Source organism: Trachinotus anak, unplaced genomic scaffold (genome assembly GCF_046630095.1).
Source record: "Trachinotus anak isolate AG129_WGS33_773 ecotype Australia unplaced genomic scaffold, CSIRO_AGI_Tana_v1 ptg000013l, whole genome shotgun sequence".
NCBI lineage: Eukaryota > Metazoa > Chordata > Actinopteri > Carangiformes > Carangidae > Trachinotus > Trachinotus anak.
This window is the reverse complement of record NW_027273864.1, coordinates 19,979,447-20,006,192: the sequence shown is the minus strand read 5'-3', so window position 1 is coordinate 20,006,192 and position 26,746 is coordinate 19,979,447. Positions and strand designations below refer to the sequence as shown.

General features: G+C 40.1%; 3 protein-coding genes across 4 annotated transcripts in view; all 3 read left to right on the top strand.

The window, feature by feature from the left end:
* Window positions 1-9,832, top strand: part of poc1a (POC1 centriolar protein A) — a 51,308-nt gene extending 41,476 nt beyond the window's left edge. Inside the window, exon 11 of the mRNA XM_071494130.1 lies at window positions 9,464-9,832. Within this exon, the coding sequence (XP_071350231.1) occupies window positions 9,464-9,484 (21 nt within the window). The 3' untranslated portion in view covers window positions 9,485-9,832. The remainder of the gene's footprint in view (window positions 1-9,463) is intronic.
* The window catches only part of rpl29 (ribosomal protein L29), a 62,123-nt gene continuing 42,688 nt past the window's right edge, over window positions 7,312-26,746 (top strand). Inside the window, exon 1 of one of the 2 annotated variants that reach the window (XM_071494143.1) lies at window positions 7,312-7,321. The gene's annotated coding sequence lies outside the window, so the exon portion shown is untranslated. Of the gene's footprint in view, window positions 7,322-18,438; window positions 18,450-26,746 lie in introns of those variants that run through there. The other variant, XM_071494141.1, reaches the window with a different exon arrangement.
* On the top strand, window positions 14,401-25,341 carry dusp7 (dual specificity phosphatase 7). Its single transcript, XM_071494133.1, has 3 exons — window positions 14,401-15,148; window positions 16,987-17,415; window positions 20,552-25,341. The coding sequence occupies exons 1-3, from the start codon at window positions 14,740-14,742 to the stop codon at window positions 20,866-20,868; spliced, it is 1,155 nt and encodes a 384-aa protein (XP_071350234.1). The 5' UTR covers window positions 14,401-14,739; the 3' UTR covers window positions 20,869-25,341.

Below are 26,746 nucleotides of genomic sequence, written 5' to 3'. Positions count from 1 at the left end.
AGAGGACCAGATTTTAGTCCATGGGAGGGCCATATTTTTTAAAATAAGGATTAAGACTTGGTTTAAGATTTAGATAATCAAATAAATTATCATCCATTTTTATGGATTAGTCTACCCAGTAATACATAAAGCAGCCTACTTAGAGTTACCCCCAGCTCCAAAATACTTACTTTTACTCAAATAAAGTTTTGAATGCAAGACTTTCACTTGTAACAGTATTTCTACACTGTGGTATTTCTACTTTTACTAAAGCAGAAGATCTCAGTACTGTTAGTGGGCTCTAAGATGTTATACTCATTTTTCACTATTTTATAGGCCCAATAATTAATAGAGGAAATAACTGGCAGATTGATGATTAATTAAACTTTTTTTTTTTTTGTTGCAGTCTTTTTTAAAGAGCTCCCTCATTAATTTGAATGAGGCCACTCAGTTAACAGGGCATCTGGCAAAAAAGTTTAACCTGGCTCACTGCAATGTGATGACACCGCCGTGGCGAATCAAATACATTCCTAGTAGATTATTGTGTAACACGAAAGCTGAGTTTCTAGTCTTCTACATCATTTTGTCTCAGATTATTGTCAAGCACTGTGCAGCACTTTGGCATCAGATAAGCCTTCAAACTCATGGATCCATCACTCAAACTGGACTTCCTGGGTCATATTTCAGCATCTCACTGGTACCTGAAGCAACACACCCCCACCAAAACAGCCCACTAACGGTTGGGGTTAGGGATTTAGATGTGATGGTTAGGTTCGGGTTAGCATTATGTCAGAGGAGGTCCTCACAAGTATAACTGTATAAGTGTGTGTGTGTGCCTGCCCATGAGAAAGAAAAGAAAAGAGAAGTTGGAGAGCAAGCCTCTGTAATATGTAGCCCATGTGTGGCCCACAAGTGTGTGTGTGTGTGTGTGTGTGAGAGAGAGAGAGAGAGAGAGAGAGAGGGGGTTGGTAATCCTATGAGGAGAACATCTGGATATGTTTTTCCTGGTGTGCTGCGGTTGCTGCCGCTGCGTGTGTGTGTGTGTTTTAGTGTTTTACTAGTTCAGTGTGTCAGGCTTTGGTACTCCCTTGCTCTTCTTGGCTTTTTGTTTCCTCAAATATTGTTATATTCTGACAGATTTATGAGATTGAGATGGTGCCCGGCCGCTCTGACGGCAGAACTGCTGTGCCCTCTTGCAGCAGGTGGAGGCTATTCTGCCATACATAGTTTCACTGTGGCTGAAAAACAGGCAATTTTCCCCAAACATCTACTGCCCATGGGTATTCTTAGAACTACAAGTTGTACTAGCCTGTGTTATAAATTGTCTTTGTTACCAAAATACTGACTTGATCATTTCATCAGTATGGTGGTAGTTCTTCTAGGTACGTTTTGTACTTTTTGTAGTTCTAGGAAATAAATGAGAGGCGGTCTGATGATACAAAATACATAGAACAGTTTTGAGGAACCACAGTAAAATAACATAGAATAACCCAGGGTTTTGGAAACTATAGGGTATGATGTACAAGTGTTTCCAGTGAGTCACTGCAAAGTCAGAGACTGTTGCGTAGATGTGCATTTTGTATGTGTGTTTTCATACGTCATGAGCTAACTAACACAAAGAAGTAACATACTTTTTGTCGAAAATGCAGGTGCATAGTTGTAAAAAAAAAAAAAACACTATTATTTCATTCATTAGTTGCAAAAATCTACCCATGACAACATGTATTTAATCCCTCTTTTTAAGTAGTGTTAGCAACAATGTTCAACTCTTTTGTCATAAAGTCTGTTTTGTTTTTTTCAGCTGTATATAGCTGAGGTGGGACACCTAGCCCGAAGTAAAACTACCAGCACTCACAATAAAACATTGGTACACTTTTATGAAATAAAACATTAAAGAAAACAGCAGAGATGCTACATCTAAAAAAAAAAAAACAAATTCAGTGTATTTAATGTTTTAATGAGTGTGGCCATTGTTGAGACCAGAGGTTCCAAAGCTGTTTTGCACCACAGACTGTTCATTTACTCTGTATTTTACCATAGGTACTCCAGAATTTGAAAAACACCAGTATACTACTACAGTATACTGAGTAACACTCATTCAGTCCTCTCACACAGATTTCATGCTCTGCTGAATGCTGGAAGCTGGCGATGACTGGATATCTCACATCATGACCTCTGTTAATTAAAAGTCAGTATACTATTGCTGGAGGTGTGACAGGGAATGATACAGCATAAAAACACAGCAAAGACTGAGCCACTTTCAATGGTATTTCAAAAATAGCCGAGAATAGCTCATAAGTTAAATACTTGTCCTTTTCGCCAAATTATTATAATGGATTCCTTGTAGCTTGGTAGCAAATTTTCTGGGACCCCTCCGTTTAAGGCCATCACCTACTAACTTAACTGATCACAAGACAAGATGTGTCTTAGTCTGGGTGGCCTTCCACCTCTGCTAAATCATTTTCTGGGGAGAAACATAGATATGGTGTTTGCATTATTTTGTCTACCAGCTGTTTGTATGTAGTGAATTGGATACTGGGATATGCTCAGTCATAAATAAATGTAATATTTGTGTGTATAAAAACACATAATATGTTACAGGTGTACAAGTTTACTGACAGTCCTGAGAGTTTTGTCACAGAACAGTTTAAAACACCAGAAACGTGTTTGCGCTCAAGTCCCGCCATGTCTTCCCTGACCGCTGCTGGATTTTGGCAAAACTCCCCTGTGCCTCATTTCCTGCTTCACCCCTCGTCTCCCCCCTTTCTCTCCACTCATCGCCTCCCACTTCTTCCCCCTCTGAGACTGAACCGTGCTTGTCGGCGGTGGCTTAGGTTTGGCGTTCCGCTCCTTCAACCCACGCCTCAGCTTCTGCTCCAAAACCATCTTTTCCATTCGATCCCAGTGGGAGTGAATGGATGGAGGGACTGAGGTTTTTTTTTTTTTTTTTTTTTTTTTTTGTGCTCCTCTTGTAACACGATACAACAAAAAAGGTTTTTAATCTCGTTGACCAACTAGGCTGTCATGGCAATCTGAAAAAGAAGCTGCAGTTCATCTAAGAAGCTTTCTTCCTGCCCTCTTATCAACAGACTAAATCTGGATTCATTTCAGTGGACAAAAACTTCACTTTGTTCTCATGCATCTCAACAAACATTTTCATCCTATACACATCTATAATTTAGACTTACTAAATATATAGCTAGTACCACTTCAGTTCTGAGAAAAAAAATCCTAACAGTGGCGTAACCTAAATGCTCCAAGGTCAGCTCTAAATCACACGACTGTGGTGCCACTGCTCAGGTAACTCAAATAACACCTCATACACGCTTCAAGGTGTGTACATGTGTGCTGAGAGTTTAAAATTGATGACCTACTTTACAATGGGCCAGCCCATAAAACAAACCTGGTGATAACTTGAGAACACACCTGCCCCCTTCCCAAAGCCTCACCTTAACCTCACCGGCCTCACCCTCACACAGCCATGAGTTAAGGCGGCTTTTACCAGAAATATAAAGATACTGTGTTCGCTACATTTAGGTTAATTTCGAGGACAAAGGCTTGTACAATAATGTCAACAATATTCTGTTTCAGAGCCTTCTACTTATTGCCATTATAAGATTCAAAGGGGGTCAAATACTGTCCTGAATCCCTTTATTGTATCTTGTCTAAAATCGAATTTGAAGATCTTTAATCTAAGAAATATGAGAATGAGCTTTCGGGACCCACCATGTGAAATTTGTCATCCAAATTGATAATAATAAGAAAGCTGTAATGGAAAAGGAACTATCTGAAAATATCCTTCTTACTATTGTAAGAATGTAGTTATATCACCCAGTCTTATTCATGAATGATGTCAGCAGTCACTAGGTGTGTCACTGGGTTATTGTTGTCACTGCTCTAGATTACTCTGTCATGACAACTTGACTTGATTAGCCAAGAGGACATGGTCTGACACAAATATGACATGGCAGGCATCATCGCTATGACATGTTTTGTCAGGCTAATAGCTAATGTCAAGTTGTAGTCAGATCTCCCAAGAAGCAACAGCTATGCATCTAAAGTGACTGACGCTAAGATCTTGAGCTGATGAACTGATTAGTCAATCAACAGGAGAGTATTAAGTCAATACTCTGATGAAGGATTAATCATTTAAGTCAATACTCTAGCAAATACTGTGTGTCAAACATTCACAGCTTCTCAGTTGTGAGGATTTGCTTTGTCTTTAGGGTTTTTCCCAGCTCAAAATGAGGTGGAGGTGGTACCATCCTGATCACACACATTCATGTGCACCACGCCTTCAATTGGCTCAAGCAAACACTTTTTACAAGCAACATATTTTAGGAGTTCAAGAGAATCACAGGGACTTTCCAAAAGGGCAATAATAAACTATAATACTTTAATAAACTATCATAATGTCACTTTGTTTGTTCTTCACAACGTCATCACATTTTAAAGACAGATCAGTCAAGTATCTCTTTAATTGAATCTCTTTGATTTTAAAATTTCTGTTCTGTTCTATTATCTTTTGTTCATCCTTTTGTCCTTCCAAAATTATGATTATTTTACATCGAGGACTGACAAACTCTGTCCCAGTGTCCACAACAAATTGTGACGTCTTTTCTGTTGCTGTCTCTATGTAATAATATTTGAAATACAGTGTAATTATTCCAGGTCTCAGGAGTTGAGGAAGATGAATAAAATGTGACAATAAAATGACATAGAGGTCAGCTTAGCGGTTAATACAGTCCTAATGACTTGGCAACCGAATCAGCTTGACTCCTCGTCCTGTCTTGCACTCTCACCCTGATCCCCTCACCGGTCCCTTCCACTTCTTGAGGTTGTGCGCTACTTTCAGACCCAACAGATTTACTGCATCTCATCAGTAACATGAATTATTACTCATTAACTGCCTGTAATAATCAGGTGATGGCTGTTTCACCTGTCCTCATGATTTTCCTCCTTGTGAGCTCACCTTAATCACTGATGTAACGTCATTTTAGGGAATGTTTGGATGTTTGGATGCAAAAGAAACAATATCCACCTGTTTGAACGGACACAAAATATTAGGGCGCCACTGACTGACACGCTCCTGTGAGGAAAAAACAGACACTCTGTGGAGGAAATTCCTGAAGGAAAGTTGTGGCTCTTTACTTCTTCATCAGTTTTCCCAGCTCCTTCCCTCCCTTCCCTGTGTACTGTGCTGATTATAATACAATGCCACCGCAGTGGCATAATGTGGCAACTGCAGTTACAAATGACAGAAATCCACAGAGTGAAACGCTTGTTGCAAAATAACCTGTCAGAGTTTGTGGAAAGCTGGTGGTGGCGCGAAATGTGTCTTGTAATTCTCTATGCAGGATAAAGCACACAGCTTGTATGACCTGTTAAGTTAACATTTATCTTGTTTCATAAATAAATGTTAATCAGACCAGTACTGTAGCTGTATTATCACAGGCAGTAAGGAAACTCACATCCACACTGTTTCACCTCTGATTTTTCACATTCATATACAGTATGGATATAACATACCTAAATCTTGGCAGGCAGTTGTTTTACCGTAATTCTGTAACACTAGTAGTTATGTGGTCATTTGTATATACTTCAATCTTGGTGGATTGATGTTGTGTTGATGTTCTGTAAGTCAAGTCTGGAACAGGGAGCAGGAAAGTGAAACTCTTCAGGAGATAAAGCAGATTGTTAGTGTTATTCAGCCACCTTTGGCCATCTTTTTTTATGGCCCTGCCTCTCAGCTGTCACAGTGATATAATGGGGTGAGGATGAAGGTGTGTGTGTGTAAGAGAGTGAGGGGAGGACTGAGTTAACGCGTGATGACTCACCTCTGTGCTTTTACAGTCTTGCCTACGTAGGTACAGTGTGTTTGTTCTGGAGGTAATTAGATATGGTAGGCGGGGTGAAGATTACAGGTGGTTTAGAAAAAAAGAAAAAAAAGATTTAAACGTTCAAATAAAGAGTCAAACATAATTAAAGTTGCTTTTGTCATGTTGGCACAGTGATTTATTAAATAATCACTGTCAACAGAACTAGTCAAATGTGTTTTCTGCAGCTGCTCCAGGACAGGTTGGGTGACTTAGTTGCAGGGTGGATTACTACCATTAAAACTTTGGTGGGCGGCGCATCTACCTAAATCAAAGAGGTGCTCATCTAAACCCTGATCTGTGATAACCTTTAATAACCTCTCTTTAAGATCATCTTCCTGCAACTAAACCGGATCAGCAAATACATTCTGAGGCAGCTCAAAGCACTTTATTAGGTTTACAGAAAAATTGCGGGTTTGGTTAAATACTAAAAAAAAAAAAACAACTGCTACTTGAAACACCAGGTGTGATGCATAAACTTTTTAACAAGACTAAGAGTCTACAGCCATAATAGTAGCTCTGTGAGCCTGCTCTTAGGCACAGAAGTGCTTTGGCCTAACTCAGCATTGCTCACAATGACAACACTAAAAAGCTGATATTTAGCAGGTATAACTCTCAAAACTGGTCCATACATCGTGTTTTCTCACTACATTGGAAATCAATATATATATATAATATATGTATACTAAGATCTTGAGGATTTCATAAACCCTTGACTGGACAAAAACATCCCAATGAATGTAATCCAGGCAAGTATTACATTTCCACCAAAACGCATCAGCCAATTAGCAGTATGTAAATGAACTTTTTTGCAATAATGGGTTGGCAGCGAAGGATGGCAAGCAAAAACCCTCACCGTCATTAATGTTTCATGCCAATGTTTTGTCTCCCATGATTACTGCTAGACTGAGGAGATTTCATTCATGTGTACGTAGAATAAACCAATCTCATTGTCACCCAGTCGGCTCCTCTTTGAATCTATTCTCCATCATCTCTCTCAAGATTGTTTTCTACCTCTCTCGCTCTCTCTCTCTCTTTTCTGTGAGTTATGTTGGCCTCTCTGTCTCCTTCTATCTTTCTAGTTTGGTCTTTAATAATGAATTGAACTGAGAGGCTTTCTCTGTGGCTCAGGGTTCACAGCGTAAGCATATGTTTACCGCTCTACAACAGACACACACACTTTATACAACAGATACACTTACAGACACACTGCCACACCTGGACTATCGCTAAGATTCCTGAAAAATTCATAGCAGGCAGTGCTTGCACACTTCCACAGCAGACATCAGCATTAACACTGGCTTTCTTTTCACTGATGTGAAACACTGAGCACTCCACCACTTCACCCGATGATCTCATCCCAGATGTTCGAGGCCGTTTCAGCAGCTGTCTTTGAGAACGCATTCAGTTATTTTATTACATTTGTCCAAAATGAAGCATCAGTACAGCATGTTAGCTGGCTGTGGTTGTTTAGGGCTGGCAGCTACTTACACCTGCCACATGCTTGAATTTGCTCAAATGTTTTCTTTGTCTCAAATCACACTGCAGAAATCTTAGCGCGATAAAATGATCATTTTGATTGCCATGTCACTTATGTAGTCAATTCTTGTGTCCTGAACCTTTGTATCAATCAAAAATCTGAGTTGCACTCGTGCGTAGCGATACTATGGTTCGACACTTGAGAAAATGTAGTTCCAAAGTAAAGGGCTGTTTGATGCCAAGATAAAGTGGTGAAAATAATCAAAAAAAAAAAGCATGTACTTCCACTGATTTTTGCTTTTTTCAGTGGGCATTTTTTTGAAGTGGATAAAACACGTTTTTGTGGCTAGCCCCGCCCACAGCGGTACATTGCTCAGCTTCTGTGCCAGTGCTCCCAGCTGCTTCTCTAAAGGTGTAACGACCTCACACAACCCCACGTCAAATAACCCAGACCATCACTTGAACCATTTTGTGGCTGCCATGCAACAATATTAAGAATAGGAGGATTTTAAAAACAGTGACACTGGCTGTAAAAAAAAAAAAAAAAAAAAAAACTGTTGTCATGAAATGTAATCTTATTTTATTTTCTTCCATGCTGATCTGTGCATTTTTTGGTTTTAAGTCTGTTCTAACTTGTTTTTGAATGGTGTAATTACTGCTGGGAATACACTTGAGCCACAGTTGCCAGAGAATGTGAATAATTGTAGTGAACTGATAAAACTGTATGGAACTGTTCTATCTTTCAAAGAGCTTTACAGGGAACAAAAACAAAAGTGGTCAGTAGCAGAGGGCTATTGATGAGTGTTGTCCAGTTCAGTACTTTCACTGTGATGTAAGATAGTATCCCTGCAACAAATACAGCCTTTAAGGAATATTCAAAATATCATGAACACCTTGGCGAACTACCTTGAATCACTCACTGTATAATAAATCATTTGAAATTTCCTCCTGAAAACCTTTATAATAGTAATATTTCACCAGCAATCGGGAACTATCAGTCTCAGTGGCTGCATATGTCTGATTATTGAATAGCTACAAATCACAGAGCAACTTAGCAGAGACCAGCAGGACTGCTTGATGCATTTTCCAGGCCTGTTTTTTTATGTGTTGTCGACCTGCATGTTTTGGGGCAAAGGAAACAGCAGAGGAAATGCCAGCGTTAGCGTGGGAGAGGGGTGGCCACCTCACTCCATCACTGAGGTGAGTGGGTTTAAACTACAGTCTGCCTTAAAGAGACCTCAGATAGAAACACAGTGACAAGAAAGGGAGCTCAGTGCCAAGTTGGTATTTTCTCAGTGTCTTTAGGAAGAGAGGGGGAGAATTTACATTGTCATCATGCTGTATATGCAACACACTTGGACAAGAGATAAGTTATTAAATTAACAACACCTTTGTCAGGACAAAGCACCACAAGTTCACAATTAATTTGAGCTACAGATGTCTTACTGGACAAGTACAGTTCAGTCTGGTTAACATGAAGTTTAAATCTCTGCAGAAGCCTGAAACGAGAACATTTTAATCTGTGAAAAAAAAGGTCTTGGAGCAGTTCCACTGACAATGAATGGGAGACTTTTTCTCAATACTGGAAACAACCCAGGGTGATTTTCCAGGGATATGGGCAGATCTTCTGGTTCAGAAATCATCAATTTAATGCTTTTTATAGGAAAGAAAGCCCAGACAAGTCCACAAAGATCAGATAATCCTCCCATTCACCATCGGAAGCGCACTTTATTACCATAGATATTCATCAAAGTTGAGCTGAAATTTGAATTCTCCTCATTGTTTTGTGTCATATAACTTAAAACAAAACTGCAGTTATCATGCACATCTGCTGCTGGGAGATGCACTGTCAAATTCCATGGTGTGCTCCTGACCGGAGCACGCCACAGCCCTGTGAAGCCTCCAACATTGGTACAAAACATTTTTTCTTCTCTCATCAAGCCCACATATGTTTCATTATCAATGTAAGCTGTATGTCTCTTTACTTAGAAAGTGGAAGCTAGCAAGCTAGGCTAACTAGCTTTCTAGCAAGTTGTACAGTCTTATCTTACTGAGGGACAAAAACCGCTCCTCATCAGTTTTGTTTCTCTTTCCCCTAATTAGATTTCTCTCTGTCCTTTGTTTTTTAGGTTCTGCATGGAGTGGTGTAATATTGTAGGTACGTGGCTGTTCATTCAGAGGGAAAACACTTCTTACAGGCAGGGGAGCTCACTTTCAGGTCTGGATTTACAAATGGGACTCTGCACTCATCTCAACACCATGCCTCAGAAAATTACATTACTGTTCTGGAGTATAGATTTAAGAAGGAATTAAGGGCTCTTCCATCTGGCAGAAGGAGTCTCTTCCACCGGTGAAGGATGGCTCTCTGTGTCAACAGCAAATGGATTCATATTGCATATATTGCTTTTCTGTTTGAGTAGGTTATACTGTGCTGTCATATTTCTTTGTGTGGCTGTTCTTTATGTTTCATTTCTCTATGAGAACAATAAAGTTGATTAAAACCCTCGAGCAGTGGTGTATGGAGGAGGGCAGTTTTCTAAAAATTTGACAATTTGAAATCGCAGACTAGAGGTATTGTGACTCAGGAAATGTGTGCGCATAGACGATCTGAAAGAGTCTGTGCTTTCCTTAATGGCAGATTAAAGACTGTTGATCATGTATGAGCAAGTAGGCTCATAATGGTGAGTAAAGCTGGGGATGAGTTCATGTCTTTGTTGTTCAGATAGTGGTGAATGCATCCTAATCTTCACATAAGCTTATTTATCTTATTCTCTTTTTGTGATGTAACTCATGCTGCTTTGCACCACCAACATTTATGAAGAAATGCAAGATAAAGACGGCAAAAATGTATTTTCTCACTCAGCTTCTAGCTACTATATGATCAATGTGGGCCCCACATAAAACACTTGTGGATGGGGTTCAGTTGGAAAAGATGATGTCACATATTACGGAGTGGGTGGTGCACTGTGGTGCAGTGGTTAGCACTGTCGCCTCAGAGCAATAAGGTTTTGGGTTCAAACCCTAGGCCTGGGGCCTTTCTGTGACTCCGGGTACTCCTGTGTCCTCCCACAGTCCAAAGACATGTACATCAGGTTAATTGGTGATTCTAAATCGCCAGTAGGTGTGAGTGTGAGCATGCCTGCTTGTTTGTCTCTATATGTCAGCCCTGTGATAAACTGGTGACCTGTCCAGGGTGTACCCTGCCCTCACCCAATGTCAGCTGGGATTGGTTCCAGCCCCCCCCACCACGATCTGGTTTGGATAAGCGGTATAGATGATGGATGGATGTTGCATATTTGGTTGTAAATATTGAAGGTTATACAGAAATATTCAAGAACTGAAAACAAGTTTTCAAGGGTTGTTTGGCCTCTTTAAGCTTTATGAACTTTAATCACAACTGAAAGTTGATAATCAAAGAGTGGTTTTAGATTCCTCTGCAAGACATTTATTCACACGTTCATTTGGATGAAAATCACACTAGCTTAGACTTTACGTAGGTATGATGTTTTCACTTTTCTACACTTTTGCAAATATATAGTTTTTATCAATTAAATATTCATTTAAAACAACAACAACAACAACAACAAAAAAACAACAACAATTGACCATTTACAACTGGACATGTCCTGTCAAAGACATCTTTTTTATAATAGTGATCTATAGGAAAAATGCTTTTTTGAGCCTCAGGGATTTTTCTTTTGTTGTAGTATTGTGGTTGACCACTGGGGCAAATGGGCAGCACAGATGAGTGTCCACTTCATACCCAGCCTGCTCACTATGCTACTATGAACTTACACAGAATACACCGGTGACCTAGGATAATGCCACTTCTCAAAAATACGCTCACTTTTCAAAATCAGCGTGTCATGATGTCCTCGTTTCCCTGACCACGATCCAGCTTCACAGTCTAGTCCTCCTCTTCGAGATTTTTTGATGTACAGCACTGCCAGCACTGAAGCTGGTTCATTGTTTTGCTACATTTTTGAAACAGAGTAGTAGTACAGATGAATAATGGCAGTTGATGAGATGTGTCTGCTTGTATCAGTTCTTCTGCGGCACTATGATTCATGCATTCCTCACACAATCTGACATACCCCAAGATTTATATTGTGCAGTCTGACACAGATTGCGACAAAGACATTGCTATCACTCAATCTATTGGTGCCTTTAAAGCGACGTGTTATCTTCTCATTGTCGTCTTAAAATTCCTCCAACCAACTCTGGTAGAGCTTCGTCATAAATTAAGTAAATGTCCTTGGTTATTAAAGTTTTAGAAGGTGATGATAGTTTTGTTTACTACAGGAGAGCAGTTTGTAGAAAAAACACAAATACACACAGAGTGGCTACACACTCTCTCAGTGAGCCTGTTGTTGTCCGTGAAGGGAGTTGAAACACAAGAGGCCTAAAGTTTGTGTGGGTCTGTTTGTGTACTCGCGCGTATGTATGTATGTGTCTGCGTTTTGTTAGTGAGTGTTAGTGTGTTAGTGTGTAAGTCACTGGGCGGGATAAAGAGCCATTGTCTGCAGCTGGTGCATCCCCCACTCGTCCTCTCTGCAGCTGTGAGGAAATCAAACACTCCTCTTTTCCCACTCTCTGCCTCTGTCGCAACCTCCTGATGCCTTATTAGGTCATTCATGGTGAAACGTAGTGATGACCCAGTGATGGATTGTGTAGTGCAGCAGTTACACCACCACCTGAACTGTTACAAATAGCGAAAAAAAAAAAAAATCCCATATAACATCACCACGAAACCCAGCACTGATGTGAGGGGAAAAATGTAAGATCGCCTCCCTTAAAAACGCTATTTACTGTCATCATCATGTCATGTCTGGTAAGGCACAGTTTATACAGCTACTAGCTAGTTAGTCGATGAATTGATTGACAGAAAATTGACAAAAGATTTCCACAAAATTGTTTATATAATATGACTTTTTTTTTTATCATGGATAAATGCAACAAAATGAATAGTGGAGGGCAGAGGTAGCTAGTGCTGAAACAACTGGTCGATAGACAGAGCATTTTTATGATTCACTGTTATCTGTTCTTTGTCAAGACAAAATGCCAAACAGTCACTGGTTACAGCATCTCATGTGTAAAGATGTGCTGCTTTCTCTGTTTAATGTCATTGTAAATGAAATATCTTTAGCTTTTTAACGACTGCTGGTCTGATGTAAAGACATCACCTCGGGTACTGTGTACATGTGACGTACACGTTTCACTATTATTTGACATTTATAGATTCAACCTATAAATATACTTGATGATTGAACAAAATCACTGTCAACTACCTGACAGCTTTTGCAGCTTACAGGGATATCTTCTAAATGTTTAATGTCTTAATTTTAGAGGGCTCAGATTTTGACAGAGTTTTGCTAACATCTAAAAAATTCCAGCAAAACCTCTTAAAATATACAGTGTGATGCAGCTGTTGTGTCAACTGTGAGTCAACCTGGAAAAAACAGGAGAAAAACTTGGCTCAGGTTTTTTTGCTGTGTGATAAAGACACTCACACTCTCTGCAGACACACATCGGAAATATGTCTTGATGTGTCAGTGATTTTGTCACCAGATTAGTTCTGTCTGGTTAGTTGCAAAACAATTTTCAGTTAGGAATGTGTACAACAATTGATTTGTAAGTAAAATGTGGATGAAAGAAGGGTGTTCATCTGAGATTAGGTGAAAGTTGTGTGGAGACCAAGGGAAAATGAACTCTACATTACATTTATTCATTCGACAGACACTTTTAGAGACCTTGGTGTAAGTACAAAGTACGACATCTATTTAATAAGTGCAAGGGGATCTGATAAAGAAGTGCACTGAAAGTAAGTAAGAAATTCTTAAAAATAAAGGAGGACACCCCTGCTCCGATAGCATTTGGTATCCTGCCCCACCATCGGGGAACCACAGATTAGAGCAGTCTGGACTGGATATGTCAGAGAGACATGCCGAGATCCACACAGAAGAGACCTTGGGGTCCTCTGATGGGAAAGAGAGGTATAGTTGGGTGTCGTCTGCATAGCATAAGAAGCAATGCGACTGAATAATTGGACCCAAGCCTACTGAGGGCAGAGGGAAAAATAGAAAGGTTTTTTCTTTATGCTTTATTTTACAAAAGTGAAGGCTACAAACTTGTTTTCAATAATTCCACTGAACCCAAGTTTGCAAAGGACTAAAGAGCGTTTAACATAAAGTTTAATTTTATAAGCCTGTGATCACCACGAGGTTTTTTTAGTAGCAATTCTGGAGATTTCAGTCATATCACATGATCTATTTCAGTAGAGGGAGTTAAATGTAAAGGTTAATATATCCATTTCTCAGAGAACTGCAGAGAAAAACAGATTTTTTTCAGTAAAAGTCTGTGGGTATATTCAGGAGAATGTACTGAAGAGTATCAATAGTAAAAGTGCTTAATGCAGAAAACTGTCCCCTCATATCATTAGTTTACTATTACTCATGCAGAAAAGAACACAGCTTACTGTTGTAGTTGGTTGAGGTGAAGGAAATTTATATAGGACTGTGACTACTGATTTTTTATTATTATTATTATTTTATAATGCCCTGATTATTTCTCTCAGTTAATTTATCCGAGTCATTGTTTGGTCTGTGAAATCTCAGAAAACAGGCAACCATAGAGAAATTCAATTCTGACTTGTATTTGCAGACTTCCCCAAGTCAGTGTTATTATTCAAAGTTAGACCGCACTGCATAAACTATCAATGAATGGATAGTATGTCATGAAATCAGTGCGAGTTCCTGTGAGTCTTTAGCAGCTCTGCACCTTTAAATCTCTCCGCTCCTCCCTCCTCAGTGACAAGCCCGCAGAGCCTCTTTAACGCATCCAGTGGAAATGACAAACCAGAGGCGCTGCTCGGGCCAGCATGTCAAATAACAACAATAACCATGGGCTTTAGCAACAGCACCTCATCCGGCACAGTCATCCTCAGACACTGACGGGGGACTCTTTGCGTCGTCCTTGTTGGTCTGCGGACGCCTCAAAGTTGGAGCGGGTTTCGGCAAATGGACGTCGATGGACTGGGATGAAAGCTCCACTTCTTCTATCGGACTGAAGGAAGGAAGGAAAGAAACCTCTGCATGTTCAAGTTTCCTGCTCCAACCAGAGGGGCATCGGTGTGCGCGTCTTGGATGTGTGTGGAAGTGTGTGTCCGGTGCGTGTGTGTGCGCGCCCGCAGGAGCAGCAGCAGCAGCAGCAGCGGCGGCAGCGGCGGCGGCAGCAGCGGCAGGAGCGGCGGCGGCGGCGGCGGCGGCGGTGGCGGTGGCGGCGGCCGCGGGAAGGGAAGTTTAGCGCCGTGATTTTCTTCTTTTTCCTCTATTCCGTTGTGTGTTTTTTTTTTTTTTTTTTTTTTCTTCATGTCGCAGCAGGGGACAGGCGGATTAACGTTTCCCTGATGAAAATTAATCATCTGTGGAGAGGCTCTGTGATCGTGACTATGATGATGATGTCGAGTAAGAGCGTGGAGTGGCTGCAGGAGGAGCTGGAGTCCGGGGCCAGCTCTCTGCTGCTGCTGGACTGCAGACCCCATGAGCTGTACGAGTCCTCGCACATCGAGTCGGCCATCAACCTGGCCATCCCGGGCCTCATGCTCCGGAGGCTGAAGAAGGGCAACCTCCCCATCCGCTCCATCATCCCCAACAACGAGGACAAGGAGAAATTTGTCAAGCGATGTAAGACGGACGTGGTGGTTCTGTACGACGAGGCGACCTCGGAGCGGCAGGAGTCCGGACTGGGCAGCTCCGTGTTGGGGCTGCTCCTGCAGAAGCTGCGGGACGACGGGTGCAAGGCTTTCTATCTAGAGGGTAAGATTAGACTTTATTTAGCCTATAGTTTTAGATCTGAGGGTCTGGTTGTGTGTTGTAGTTCCTTTAATTCATAAAAAAACCCCAACTCACTGACGCTTTCCGTTCAAACCGGAGTCCAGCAGAAAGACAAATTGTTTAATTTCACTCTGATCTGATTAACTGAGATTGTCCCGATTAGAGGAGGACTGTGTCGCTCACTACACAGCTAACGACTGATGCTAAAACAACAGTGTGTTATGGTCCTGACACTATAATAATTCAATTAATGGATAGCCTACATTCATCGGATTTTATGTCCAGATGTCTGCTTTCAGGGACAAAACGCTTGAGATTCCGGCTGCTTTTGACACAGATATTACTTTGGTAGAATAACATCACAAAGGCTGTGACAGGCCACTCGGACTAGGTAATATATATATATATATATATATTATAAAAGTGTTTGTAAGGATATTAAAGTGTCAGTGTGTCCAATAAATCCAGCTGTTATCGTCCGATCACCAAAGTTGGTCTGCTGATGATTATTTATGTATCATGAGGAGGCAGCGCCGCTACAGTCAAGTATAGCAAAGCCCCGCTGTGATCGCGGTTATTATAACATACATTGTAACACATCAGCCGGTGTGAAGTCGCTAAATGAACTTTGATGTTTGGCAGAGCACTTTCGTTTTTGTTTTTTTTTGTTTTTTTTGTTTTTTTTATAGCCGACATAAAAATTCCCTTATTTTCCACTCTGTATCTGTCAAAAAAAAAAAAAAAAAAAAAAAAAAGGTCAATTATTATCGAACATAAACCCTCGACCGTGTCCCGTGTCTCAGTTAAAAGAGCCAGGTCAAATATGTTTTCAATTAAATGCTGCAAAAAAAAAAAAAAAAAAAAAAAAAAGTCCCCGCCATGTTGCGTGTTCCTTCAGGAAAAGACAGGCGTTTTTTTTTTTTTTTTTTTTCATGAATGAACAGTGAAACGAGGAAACTCTCGCTCTGAATAATCCTCCAGCATGAAAGGAAAGGTGTCGCCGTTGTTAAATCATAAAAAGACACGTCTGAGATACGATTCTGTCAGAAGATATGGGTGGACGCGATTTCTAGAACAGCAGAGACGCGTATCTCCGCTGCCATTCACAAAAAGTCCACAGAGCAGAGCCGTGTTGTAGCAGCGCTCAGTCCTGCTCTGCTGCTGCTTCTCCCCCCGGGCTCAGCTTTTCTCAATGGCGCACATCTGTCCAGCCCGTTTGCTTATTCACAATGACGTAAATATCACGTTATTTTCATATAATCTGTCTCTCTCTCTTTTTTTTTTTTTTTTTTTGGTTTCAATTATAAACCCGTAGTTAATAAGTTTAACATTACACATGATGTAATATGACGCATGTGAGTCACTCCAGTGTAAATAAAACAGGTAGGCTGTTTAAAGCGGATTCACGTGGCCTCCACTACACTTCTGTCTACCTGCTGTATAGCATGCATTTGGAAATTAATTTATTTTAGCAAAATATGTTTAATAGATTTGTGTATTTTTAAACATACTTTTTGCTTATTATTTATCACCATTGTTGTCTTCCTCTATGAATTGTTTTAATAGTTTAAATGTTCCTTATATTTTGTCCGTCTTTTCTTTCTAACTTATTCATTGTTGTTCCGAAATACAAAGGGTTAATATCTTATTGTTTAGCATCCACCTCTTGTATCATGCAGACTTGACATCTAGCTGCCATTTTGTAGATGCTGAATTGCACATTTTGCCACAGATATACAGTAACCTACAGTAGCCTCTGGGTGTTTATGTACAAGGTCCATCAAATATTGACCTTTTCGAGTCTTCTGCTCATCCTACAGGGGGCTTCAACAAGTTCCAGTCAGAGTACCCTGAGCACTGTGAGACCAATTTGGACTGCTCCTGTCCCAGCAGCTCCCCACCAGCCTCTGTCCTTGGTCTGGGAGGACTCCGCATCAGCTCAGACTGCTCTGATGGGGAATCTGACCGCGAGCCGGGCAGCGCCACAGAATCGGAGGGCAGCCCCCTCCCCAACAACCAGCCAGCGTTCCCTGTCCAGATCCTGCCGTACCTTTACCTGGGCTGTGCCAAAGACTCCACCAACCTGGATGTGCTCAGCAAGTACAATATCAAGTACATCCTCAATGTGACGCCCAACCTGCCCAACATGTTCGAACACGAAGGCGACTTCAAGTACAAACAGATCCCAATCTCCGATCACTGGAGCCAGAACCTCTCGCAGTTTTTCCCTGAGGCCATTTCATTCATTGGTGAGTAGAGGTGGGGAGCGCCCGAGGCAATGTTATGTTCAGAAATACATCAGGGGTTACATCCGATCCTTTTGGTAACAGCAATGTTTTGATTATCAATCAATCAGCTGATAGTTTGCTTGATTAATACAATAATCCTTCAGTCTATGAGCAGTTAGCTTTACCTCGAGTGAGTTATGTTTCAGGGTAAACTACATAATTATTTTCAATGGCTTGATTTGGATTATTTTTTCAGTTAATTGATGTATGGTTTTTTTCTTGTGGGTCCCAACCTTGAAACAACACAATGTCTACACGTGACCGCTTGTCATGGGTTGTATATGTGTTGCTGTGACCAGTTCAACCAAAGATTTTATTTAAATCATTCTCCAAAGAAGGAAAATTATTCAGTCATTCACAAGACGAGGGCAAAGAAACAAAAACAGCATCATTTTGTGTAGCATAAATATGTAGGGGTGTTTGGTTTTCCTCTTCTGGTAATCATCTCTAGACCCTTTAGTCAATAAAATGTCAAAAAAAATTGAGAAATCAAACAAAGCAGCAAATGTTCACTTATCAGAAGCTGAAACTAGTGAATGCTTCTTGCTTGATAAAAGACTTAAATGTTTAATTGGTATTTATTTTAATTATCCAAATAGCTGTGACTTTTGGGACAGAACTAATAATTACTGTCAATTGATTTGTCATTTTGTTTATAATATTGTCAGAAAATAGTGAGGACTGCACATCACAGTCTCGCAAAGGACACATTCACGTCTTAAAAGCTATTCAGTTTTCTGTCATGGAGAGCGAAGAAACCAGGCAAATATTCACATTCGAGAGGTAGAAACCAAAGAATTTTTGGCACTTCTGCTTAAAAATGACAATAATCGAAGTAGTTGTTAATAAATTTTAGGTCAATCAACTAATCAATTAATTAACCAATTGTTTCGGCCTAGTTAGATTAGGTGATTCACTTCGCCTGTATTCATCCACGATTTCAATCAAAAATCAGGAAACAATTTGTCCGTTTCATATATTTCACAGTTGTGTGGAAATAGTTTTCAATAGAATTCAGCGCTTTGCTAAGCTACACTTGGACTATCATCTGCCTTTTATTCTACTATTACTGATAAAATATGAATTCAGAATGACAAAATATAAAGCAAAGCCTTGAATAAAACATGGAAATGGATTTTTTGAGAATGAGGTCATACTGAAGCCACATGAATTTCATTCCTGTTAAAGCTGCTTTCCAGTTTTCTGCATCATCTCATCCCATTTTCAGTATTTCCCATCACTCCTTCTGACTTAACTCTTGGAGAATGAGTGAATTCCCTCTGATGAGTCAGTGTCAATGCCTTCATGTTTGTCTTAGATTGTCCAGAGCCCCTACTTTTTTTCTTCTTCTTTCATCGGAGTAGTGTTTCTGCCTAGGTGGGAGGAAGTGTGACATATACCAGAGCCAGAGGTCATGGCAGATTTGGGTCATGCTGATGTTAAATGGAGCTGTCTGTCTGGCTGCAATGTGCAGGAATTACACCAGATCTTTTTGCTAACAGCAGGGTAATTATGGGTGAAGGAGAGAAGCTCGGGCTGAAAGGGAGACCCAGATGTGACCTTACACTGTCCTGTTGTAAACTGTGGATTCCTTAAATATCTGAATATCTTATTGTTGGAGCATGTATTTGATGTGGAGAGGGACGGATTTGATATATTCTAGTATTTTAACATCTGACAACCGGAGGACCCTTGCATTATTATGTATTTAAAGCACAAGTAACGTGATGTAATGCTTTACAATCTGGAGATCGCTTTGACGCAGATTAGCTTCTCTGTTACTTATTCGACTTCTGAGCCTCGTATAGTTGGGGTTGAGTCTCCTGGTGAGGATTTTCTGGCCACTTTTTTTTATTGCAGAAAGTGAGAAACACATCACATATAAATTTAATTTGGCTTCCGCTTGGCAGCCTGAGCTCGTGAGCCAACTGACCCCAATCCTACAACAAGAGATGCAGGCAGAGCGAGTGAGGAGAGGCAGAGAGAGACAAAGGAGAGGAAGAAAGAGAGAGAGAGAAAGAGAAAGAACGAAAGGAAAGAAGCACTTAACTCTCGCCCTAATGGCCTGTGGTGATGCAAGTGCAAGGGCTTGAAACTGATAGAAGGTGGATGGATGTAGCCTGTTAATAATGTAAGATGTTTTTTTATTCAGTTTTTCTACAGGCTGAGAGCTAGAAAGCAGAATGAAAGATGGCGTTCTGCTGTCATTGAGAAAGCTTATCCTGGATTGTATGTGTAAATCTGATATTATTTTTCTGAAAGAAAGATCAAAATTTATTTTTTCATATTTTGTGTTTGTGTTTGTGTGTGTTAAACAATAAATCATGTTGGATTAGGGGCTGGGCGATAATCCAGTATCATTCTTTATTGACTTTCTGTGGAATTGTATCGTTGTAGAGTACAACCAGCGATTATTTTCACCATTGATTCATCTGTAAAATATCAAAGTAGTGTGAGCTGTTGATCACAGTTCCCAAAGGTGACATCTTTCAAATGTTTATTTTGTCCAATGAGTTGTCCAAAATCCAAAGAAATTGACTTTACTCTTATATAAGCAAAGAAAAGCTGTTAATCCATATATTTGAGAAGCGGCAAATATTTGTAATTCTTATTTGAATGGTTTAAAATGATAAATCAGCTATTGTTGTTGCAGTAGTTTTACACATTTAAGGAGTTTAGTTTTGTGTAATAGCAAAGCAAAGTTCATCACTTTGTTGATTTTACATATTTACCAGGCTGTGATTTATAATGATATTTTGAAGATTGGTTTCAGAACTTTAAACAATTTAGACCATTATACTTATACTAAAGAGTAGCTTAACCCCTTCTGAAAATGGGGTGTTCAAATTAGTCCAAACTATAAATGATTATTTTATACTACATTCCAATGTTAATACAGATGAAGATGCATAAAAGGAAAAATACTTTGTCGTCAATAAAGTTTCAGATCAGAAAATCTTCTGGCTCAGTAATAATTGGAAGGCTGAGGTATATGATGCATGAAATATAGGTTTGCACTTGTCTAATCATCTCTGTCATTTTTTCCTCTTTTTCTACTCTCATCTTTTCCTCCTCTGTTCCTCCCTCTCCTCCACAGATGAGGCACGCTCGAAAAAGTGTGGCATCCTGGTCCACTGCCTGGCCGGGATCAGCCGCTCGGTGACCGTCACGGTGGCCTACCTGATGCAGAAGCTCAACCTGTCGCTCAACGACGCCTACGACTTCGTCAAACGGAAAAAGTCGAACATTTCCCCCAACTTCAACTTCATGGGCCAGCTCCTGGACTTTGAGCGGACGCTGGGCCTCAACAGCCCCTGCGACAACCACTCGTCCTCCCCGACGCACGACCAGCTCTTCTTCACCACCCCGACCAATCACAATGTGTTTCAACTGGACACACTGGAGTCCACATGAAAGTCAGAGGGAGGACTGTCCCCTTTTATTGTGGTGGGGGTAAAGATGGTGATGTTACAATGGTAACAAGCGGCTGCACTGGAGGAGAGCAGCCAGTTTTAATGAATGTTTTAGCCTCCCGAGGCTCGTTGTCTGAGAGCCCGGCCACGGAGCAGCGATGAAGGGACAGGGGAGGTCACAGATGCCACGTTAAAGGGGAGGGGGAGTTTTATTAACCCAGCGCGGGGAACTGACAGATGAGTTTACAACGGTGTCCTCCTCAGAGTTGACTGAATTTAAAGGAAAGAGCTCTGATCAACTTCTCTTGCAACAAAGAGGAGAAGAGGAAACTTAACTGACTGAGAAACTGAGCGAAGGTCGCAGCAGGACAGACAGCTTCATACAAAGATAGGAACACGGAAAAATCTACAGCGCGCGATTTGTGAGACAACAGCATCCTCTCTGTCTTTCTGGCTCTCGAGCTGAGCTGACTGGTGCCAAGTGGAGAATCTGGGTTTTACTTGTAGGAAATCTCGCTCTACTGAATGTAGAGTTTTTTAAAACCAAGGAATTAACATACACACATGCGCACACACACATAAACAAAGTATGTATGTTTGTACTGTATGTACTGTATGTATGTTAACGTACATAGCAGAAAATGTATGGGCAGTCCTTAACAAATTCAGTATGTCTATATGCATTTTTTGTATATTTTTGTGTACATTTACGTACAAATCTATACCTTATATAAATATATATACGCATAGAAATCTTATCTTTGTCCAAAAACAAAGTAATCCAATCCAATAATGGCTTAAGAGATTGTAAAACTAAAGAAGAGGGAAAGGGTGTGGTGACACCAACAAAGGAACGTTATTGTGATATTCCAAATTGTCTTTTTTTAAGTGTTGTTTTTCTTTTAGGTTTGTAATGACCTAATGCAGTTTGCACAGTGGTGTAGCCATTGACTTGCTGGCACTTGGAGCCAGAGCTGGAAGCAGGCAGATAAAGAGACATTCAGAGAGGAGGAGGAGAAAGAGGAGAGGCCAGTCCCAGGCTGCGACAAGTCCCAACAGCTGCACAGTGCAGTGGGGAGGGAGCAGGAACTGGGCCCTGTGCAAAGGACGAGGTTCAGGGTTCAGGGTTGGGTTAGAGACTAAGACGGACAGTGGTAAGACTAGGCACAGGGTTAGGAATTATCGTTTGGGTATGGGTAAAGATACTACAGTCGATTTGATGTTGGTCAGCTGTTTTCAAATGCAAGTTCCCAGTTCCTACTTCCTTCCTCATATGACTGTTCATCCAGCTGCCAGAGTATTTTAGTCATTTGTTTCATTTCAGTTCAACTCCTTGGTTATTTCGTCACAGCGTGTTGTCTTACTAGTATGCTTTGCCAAACTGGTTTCTAACGGCTCTGACTTTTGTACTTAGAGGCAGAGACTTGAATGAGAGGTTAGTGTTAGAGTTGGGGGATACAAAGGTAGTGCTAACATTTCTGAGCAACTTTTTGGGCAGTGTATCTTAGCAACCTCGAGTAAAGAAGTGCCTCAGCACTCTTTTATTACCTACACTGCAAACTTTGCCTGAAAGGAACTTGTTCGATTTGTTTGCCTATCTTAGGTCTTAGATAGATACCAAAAAGGGACTCTAGGACAGAGGACTATGATTGTAACTTGGTCTCTGTGTTGCAATTTCGGTGTTGTGGAGTGGGACTGGCCTCAGCTACAGACTGCACTTAGCTACTTAATAGCATCGTGTCCCTTAACTGCATTGGAGAAAATGGAAAGGAAGGTCTTTCTGCAAAGGGATCACCAATTTCATCAAAGGACATTTTGATTCACCCTTAAGCCTTGGGTATATTAAATGGAGGATATATTAAACACACACACACACACACACACACACACACACACACACACACACACACATATATATAAAATAGAGCTAATAGTAAACAGATCCATATTATTTTGTATACCTGAGCATGCTGTGGTAATGTATGCTCTCTAACAATAGATGTAACCACGGGTTGGATGTTGCTTTACCAGGTTGGAAGAGGAGTGATGAGGATCGTTTTTTTAACTGCTGTTGCTGCTGAGCACAGCGGCACACAGCATGTGGTCAGGGAGTTTTCTGAGACCCTGTCCACATTGGTAGCACTTAAACAATGTGTTAAATATGATTTGAAAAGTGTGGGAGAAAAACAAATGGGATAATCCTGCAGTGATTTCAAGAAAAAAATCCAAAAACATGTTAAAATTTCCCTCCGCTGCAATAATTGTCTTTTTACACACAGGCTTCATCTTATGGGACTGAAAGAAACTAAAGCATATGGATTTCAGCAGTATCTGTAGGTACACTGGGGCTCATGCAAAAACATTTTCATATTCTTATCCTAAATTTTTTCTGCGAGGTTTGTTCCTACAAGTGCAAGTTGGATTCAGAAAACCCCTCCTAACTGCGTGTCATAAATTACTTGGCAACCTGGTGAATGTTCCATGTTCTCGAGTGGGTACACTTTCAGAAATTGTGATCATTAGCATAATGAACACCAAAATTACCATATAAGGCTACTTATCCCGTTTCAGTTGTAGGCAAATTTCATTCACAAAATAGTCACTATGGTGATATGAAAAAAGCAGAAGTTCACACTGAGGACCTTTCTTTTTAAGCAGTCAGTAGCGCTAACGGGACCCAAAAATAGTGATAAGTAGGCTATTGCTGCAAAGTTGTTCCTGACTTTTGAAATTGAGGCAGTCAATATAAAGAAAACCATTGGAGAGAATAATGTTGGGCTGCCAGGTGGAACAAAAGGTGGAACCAAAATGCTCATGCTCATAAAAGGTAAAAAATAAAAGTCCAGTTGTACATTTTCAAACCTTTAAGAATTCTAAGTCAAACAAATGTTGTTCCACCTGTGGAGGAAGGCAGATGTTTCAATCAGCTACAGATGGTTCTAAATCCAACTTCTCTTAAATTAGTCACGCGTGACAATAACGATTCTGTTTGTATGAGCGGTTTTTGCATGAGGTCCAGTGTTTTATTGCCAACTACAGACATTTTGTTTCCAAACATAAATGTGGACGGGGTCAAATCAGAAACAAAGAACTGGTTTTCAGAGGGGACAGCAGTTGAATCTGAACAGGGTTGGTTTTAGCTGGCCTTACATAATCTTTCTAACTTGTTTCTAATGCTGACTGTTCAATACTCTTTGTATCTCACTTTAGAAAAAACATTGTGTAAAAAAATGAAATGTTTGTTATCTGTTATTTGAATCATAACATGGTAATAATAGATGGCAAGCTGTCTTTTTACCGTGACGGGTCACACGAGGTCCTCTTTGTTACTCTGCAATATATCAAAACACCTTTTTTGCAGTATTTTGTAGATCCAAGACCTCAAAATTTTTAAATTCTTCTTCTTTTGTACTATATCTATTCTAGATGATTATACAAGATCCAGCTCGATTATGGCTTGTGGACTGAAGTAACATTTCACCTGGGGTGTCCAAAATGTAGGGCCAGTGTGCCCAATACCAACCTGAAGGAGGCCCTAATTGACACACGAACATACACACAAATACACACACACACACACACACACACTGCTTGACACAGCCAGAGCTGTGGTTTAGCATGCCAGTTAAGTTTCACAATAGACAGTTACACCACCCGGCTGAAATAATTACAAGGTCTTTTTCCGTCTTGTTTTGATATAACGTGCTCTATGCTATTCCTGTGGCCTTTCAATATGAATATATATCTAAGTATATATATGTTATGAATTTATATGCAAAGTTCCTCTCCTATTATAGCATCAGAGATGAAAATAATACTACCATGCTTGAATGGACTTCCCTTGTCTGGAGTCATATCCCACTTACAATAAGAAAAATGTTGAGGACTTGATCACTTGCACCCTAGGATTGAAATATATTTCAGTACGGAGCTTTTCTATTTAAAAAGAATATGGTTGATTTCAAGCTGCTTTCTCGTGTTTTTGTGTCTTTGTAACAATGAAAGAGAAATCAAGTCTTTTTCTCTGTTTGTAAATTTGCCAGATCACAGGAACGGCAGTTTCTGTGTCCTTAAACTTGTAGCTACATCTTGGTAAGAATGTGCTTGGGAGAAAAAGACATGACTGAATGAGGAGAGGTGGTGGTGACGTAAAACACAAAGTGAAAGAAAAAGTGAATGATTTTAAAATGTTACCTCAATGAGGAATTTTTCAGGGATTTTTTTGACAATGCATCTTGCATCGTGTTACAGCTTCAAACACACGTTGAATAGCTGTTTTGTATTGTGCTGTAAACAGTTTTTAAAAAAAGATGCAATCTGTCTGTGTATAAAAACAAGGGGCATGTTAACTGAGGCAGTTTCACCTCTCTGTCTTCTGAAGGAAATACAACTGACCCTATGTATTGTACAGTATATGGAAACAACACAAGACATGTTTATACCGCAAATAAATATTGAAATATTTTTTTCTTTACCACCTGTTTTCTTCTTATTTCTTATCACAAAATGACATAAAGAACCAAGTCAATTAATGCAGGAGAATTTGTCATCTACTGACCAACATATCGACACCAGCGATCTGGTGCAGTTACTGATGGAGTGATTGACTTAGCGGGCTATATTGTAAGGCAATGGGTCCCAGCCTGAGCGTCAAGATAAATCTGATGAGCAATGAGATAATTTAGCAAGAGGGAAAAGCAGAAAACACACTTCTGCGAACGAATTAATTTTTATTATATTTGGACTTTCCTCTAATACTGTTCTTATTCTTGTGAATTGCTGGGTAATTTAGTAGTCCAAGTTTCTATAAATTGTTTAAATGACCCAAAAAATGTGAAGAAAGCACTTGCAAACAGTAGACATACGACTAGTGACTGTGTAACAAAGAGACACTGGTTAATAAATTATATCTGTGGTATTAAATTATCTGTTTTAGACTTTATGGGAAAATAAGCCTTTCCAAAAACATTGTATTTAGAAGTCTATTTACAAGACTGCAGAAACTGTTTCATTTTATATATATTTTTGGTTTTGCTTTGCCTATGACTTTCCCTCATCTTCCACATTCACACACACAAACACACACACACACACTAACGCTGGTTTTGTGTTGTTGCGTCTTTGCTGTGGTTTCAAAGGTTTCTGACGGTGACATATCTGATTGCTTAAACTGAAACTCTGCCACTTCCCTTCCCATACACCACTTTGTGTTTGTGTGCAGTGAAGAAGTAACAGGTCGTATGTGTTTGCCTTAAAAGACTAGAAAAATCCACCTAAACCACTTAAGTCACAATCTAGTCCTGTTTATACGGCGCAATGTCACTCATTTCAGTACATTGTGAAAAAACTTTTGGGAAATAGGTTTATTCGCTTCCTTGCCGTACTGTAACCTACAGCATTAGATCTCGTTTGTTTAAAGGAGCTAGTTTACTATTGCTACATAGCTAACATTAGCATGAACAGCTGTTTAATTACCAGTCTAGAAGAAACATGAGTTCAGCATCAAACTTCCATCATTTACTCACTGTTGCTGTCTTCAGAGGTGGAAAGAAACACCATTGTTGACACATTGTTGTCTCTATCACCTCTTTTCCTCTACTGAAGAACGAATAGTCTCCATTGGTCTCCTGGCAAATGCTCCGGGCCAAGAATTGGTCTAAATAAAACGCTGTCAGTCTGTGAGCTTTAGAGTTTCGGTAGATTTTGCTTCCTTTAGACAGAACCAGTCTAGCTGCTTCCCACTGTTTCCATATGTATGCTAAGCTAAGCTAACTGGCTTATATCTCCAGCTATATATTTACTGTACAGCAGTAAGAGTGGTATCGATCCTCTCATCTAACTCTTGGCAAGAAAGTGAATAAGCATATTGACTAAAACAT

What these genes read in the sequence shown, in the direction of transcription:
- dusp7 (XM_071494133.1), top strand. Translation starts at nt 14,740, where the DNA reads ATGAAAATTAATCATCTGTGGAGAGGCTCTGTGATCGTGACTATGATG. An exon ending in CAAGGCTTTCTATCTAGAGG is followed by an intron (nt 15,149 to 16,986) that starts GTAAGATTAGAC and finishes CTCATCCTACAG; the next exon opens with GGGGCTTCAACAAGTTCCAG. An exon ending in TGAGGCCATTTCATTCATTG is followed by an intron (nt 17,416 to 20,551) that starts GTGAGTAGAGGT and finishes TCTCCTCCACAG; the next exon opens with ATGAGGCACGCTCGAAAAAG.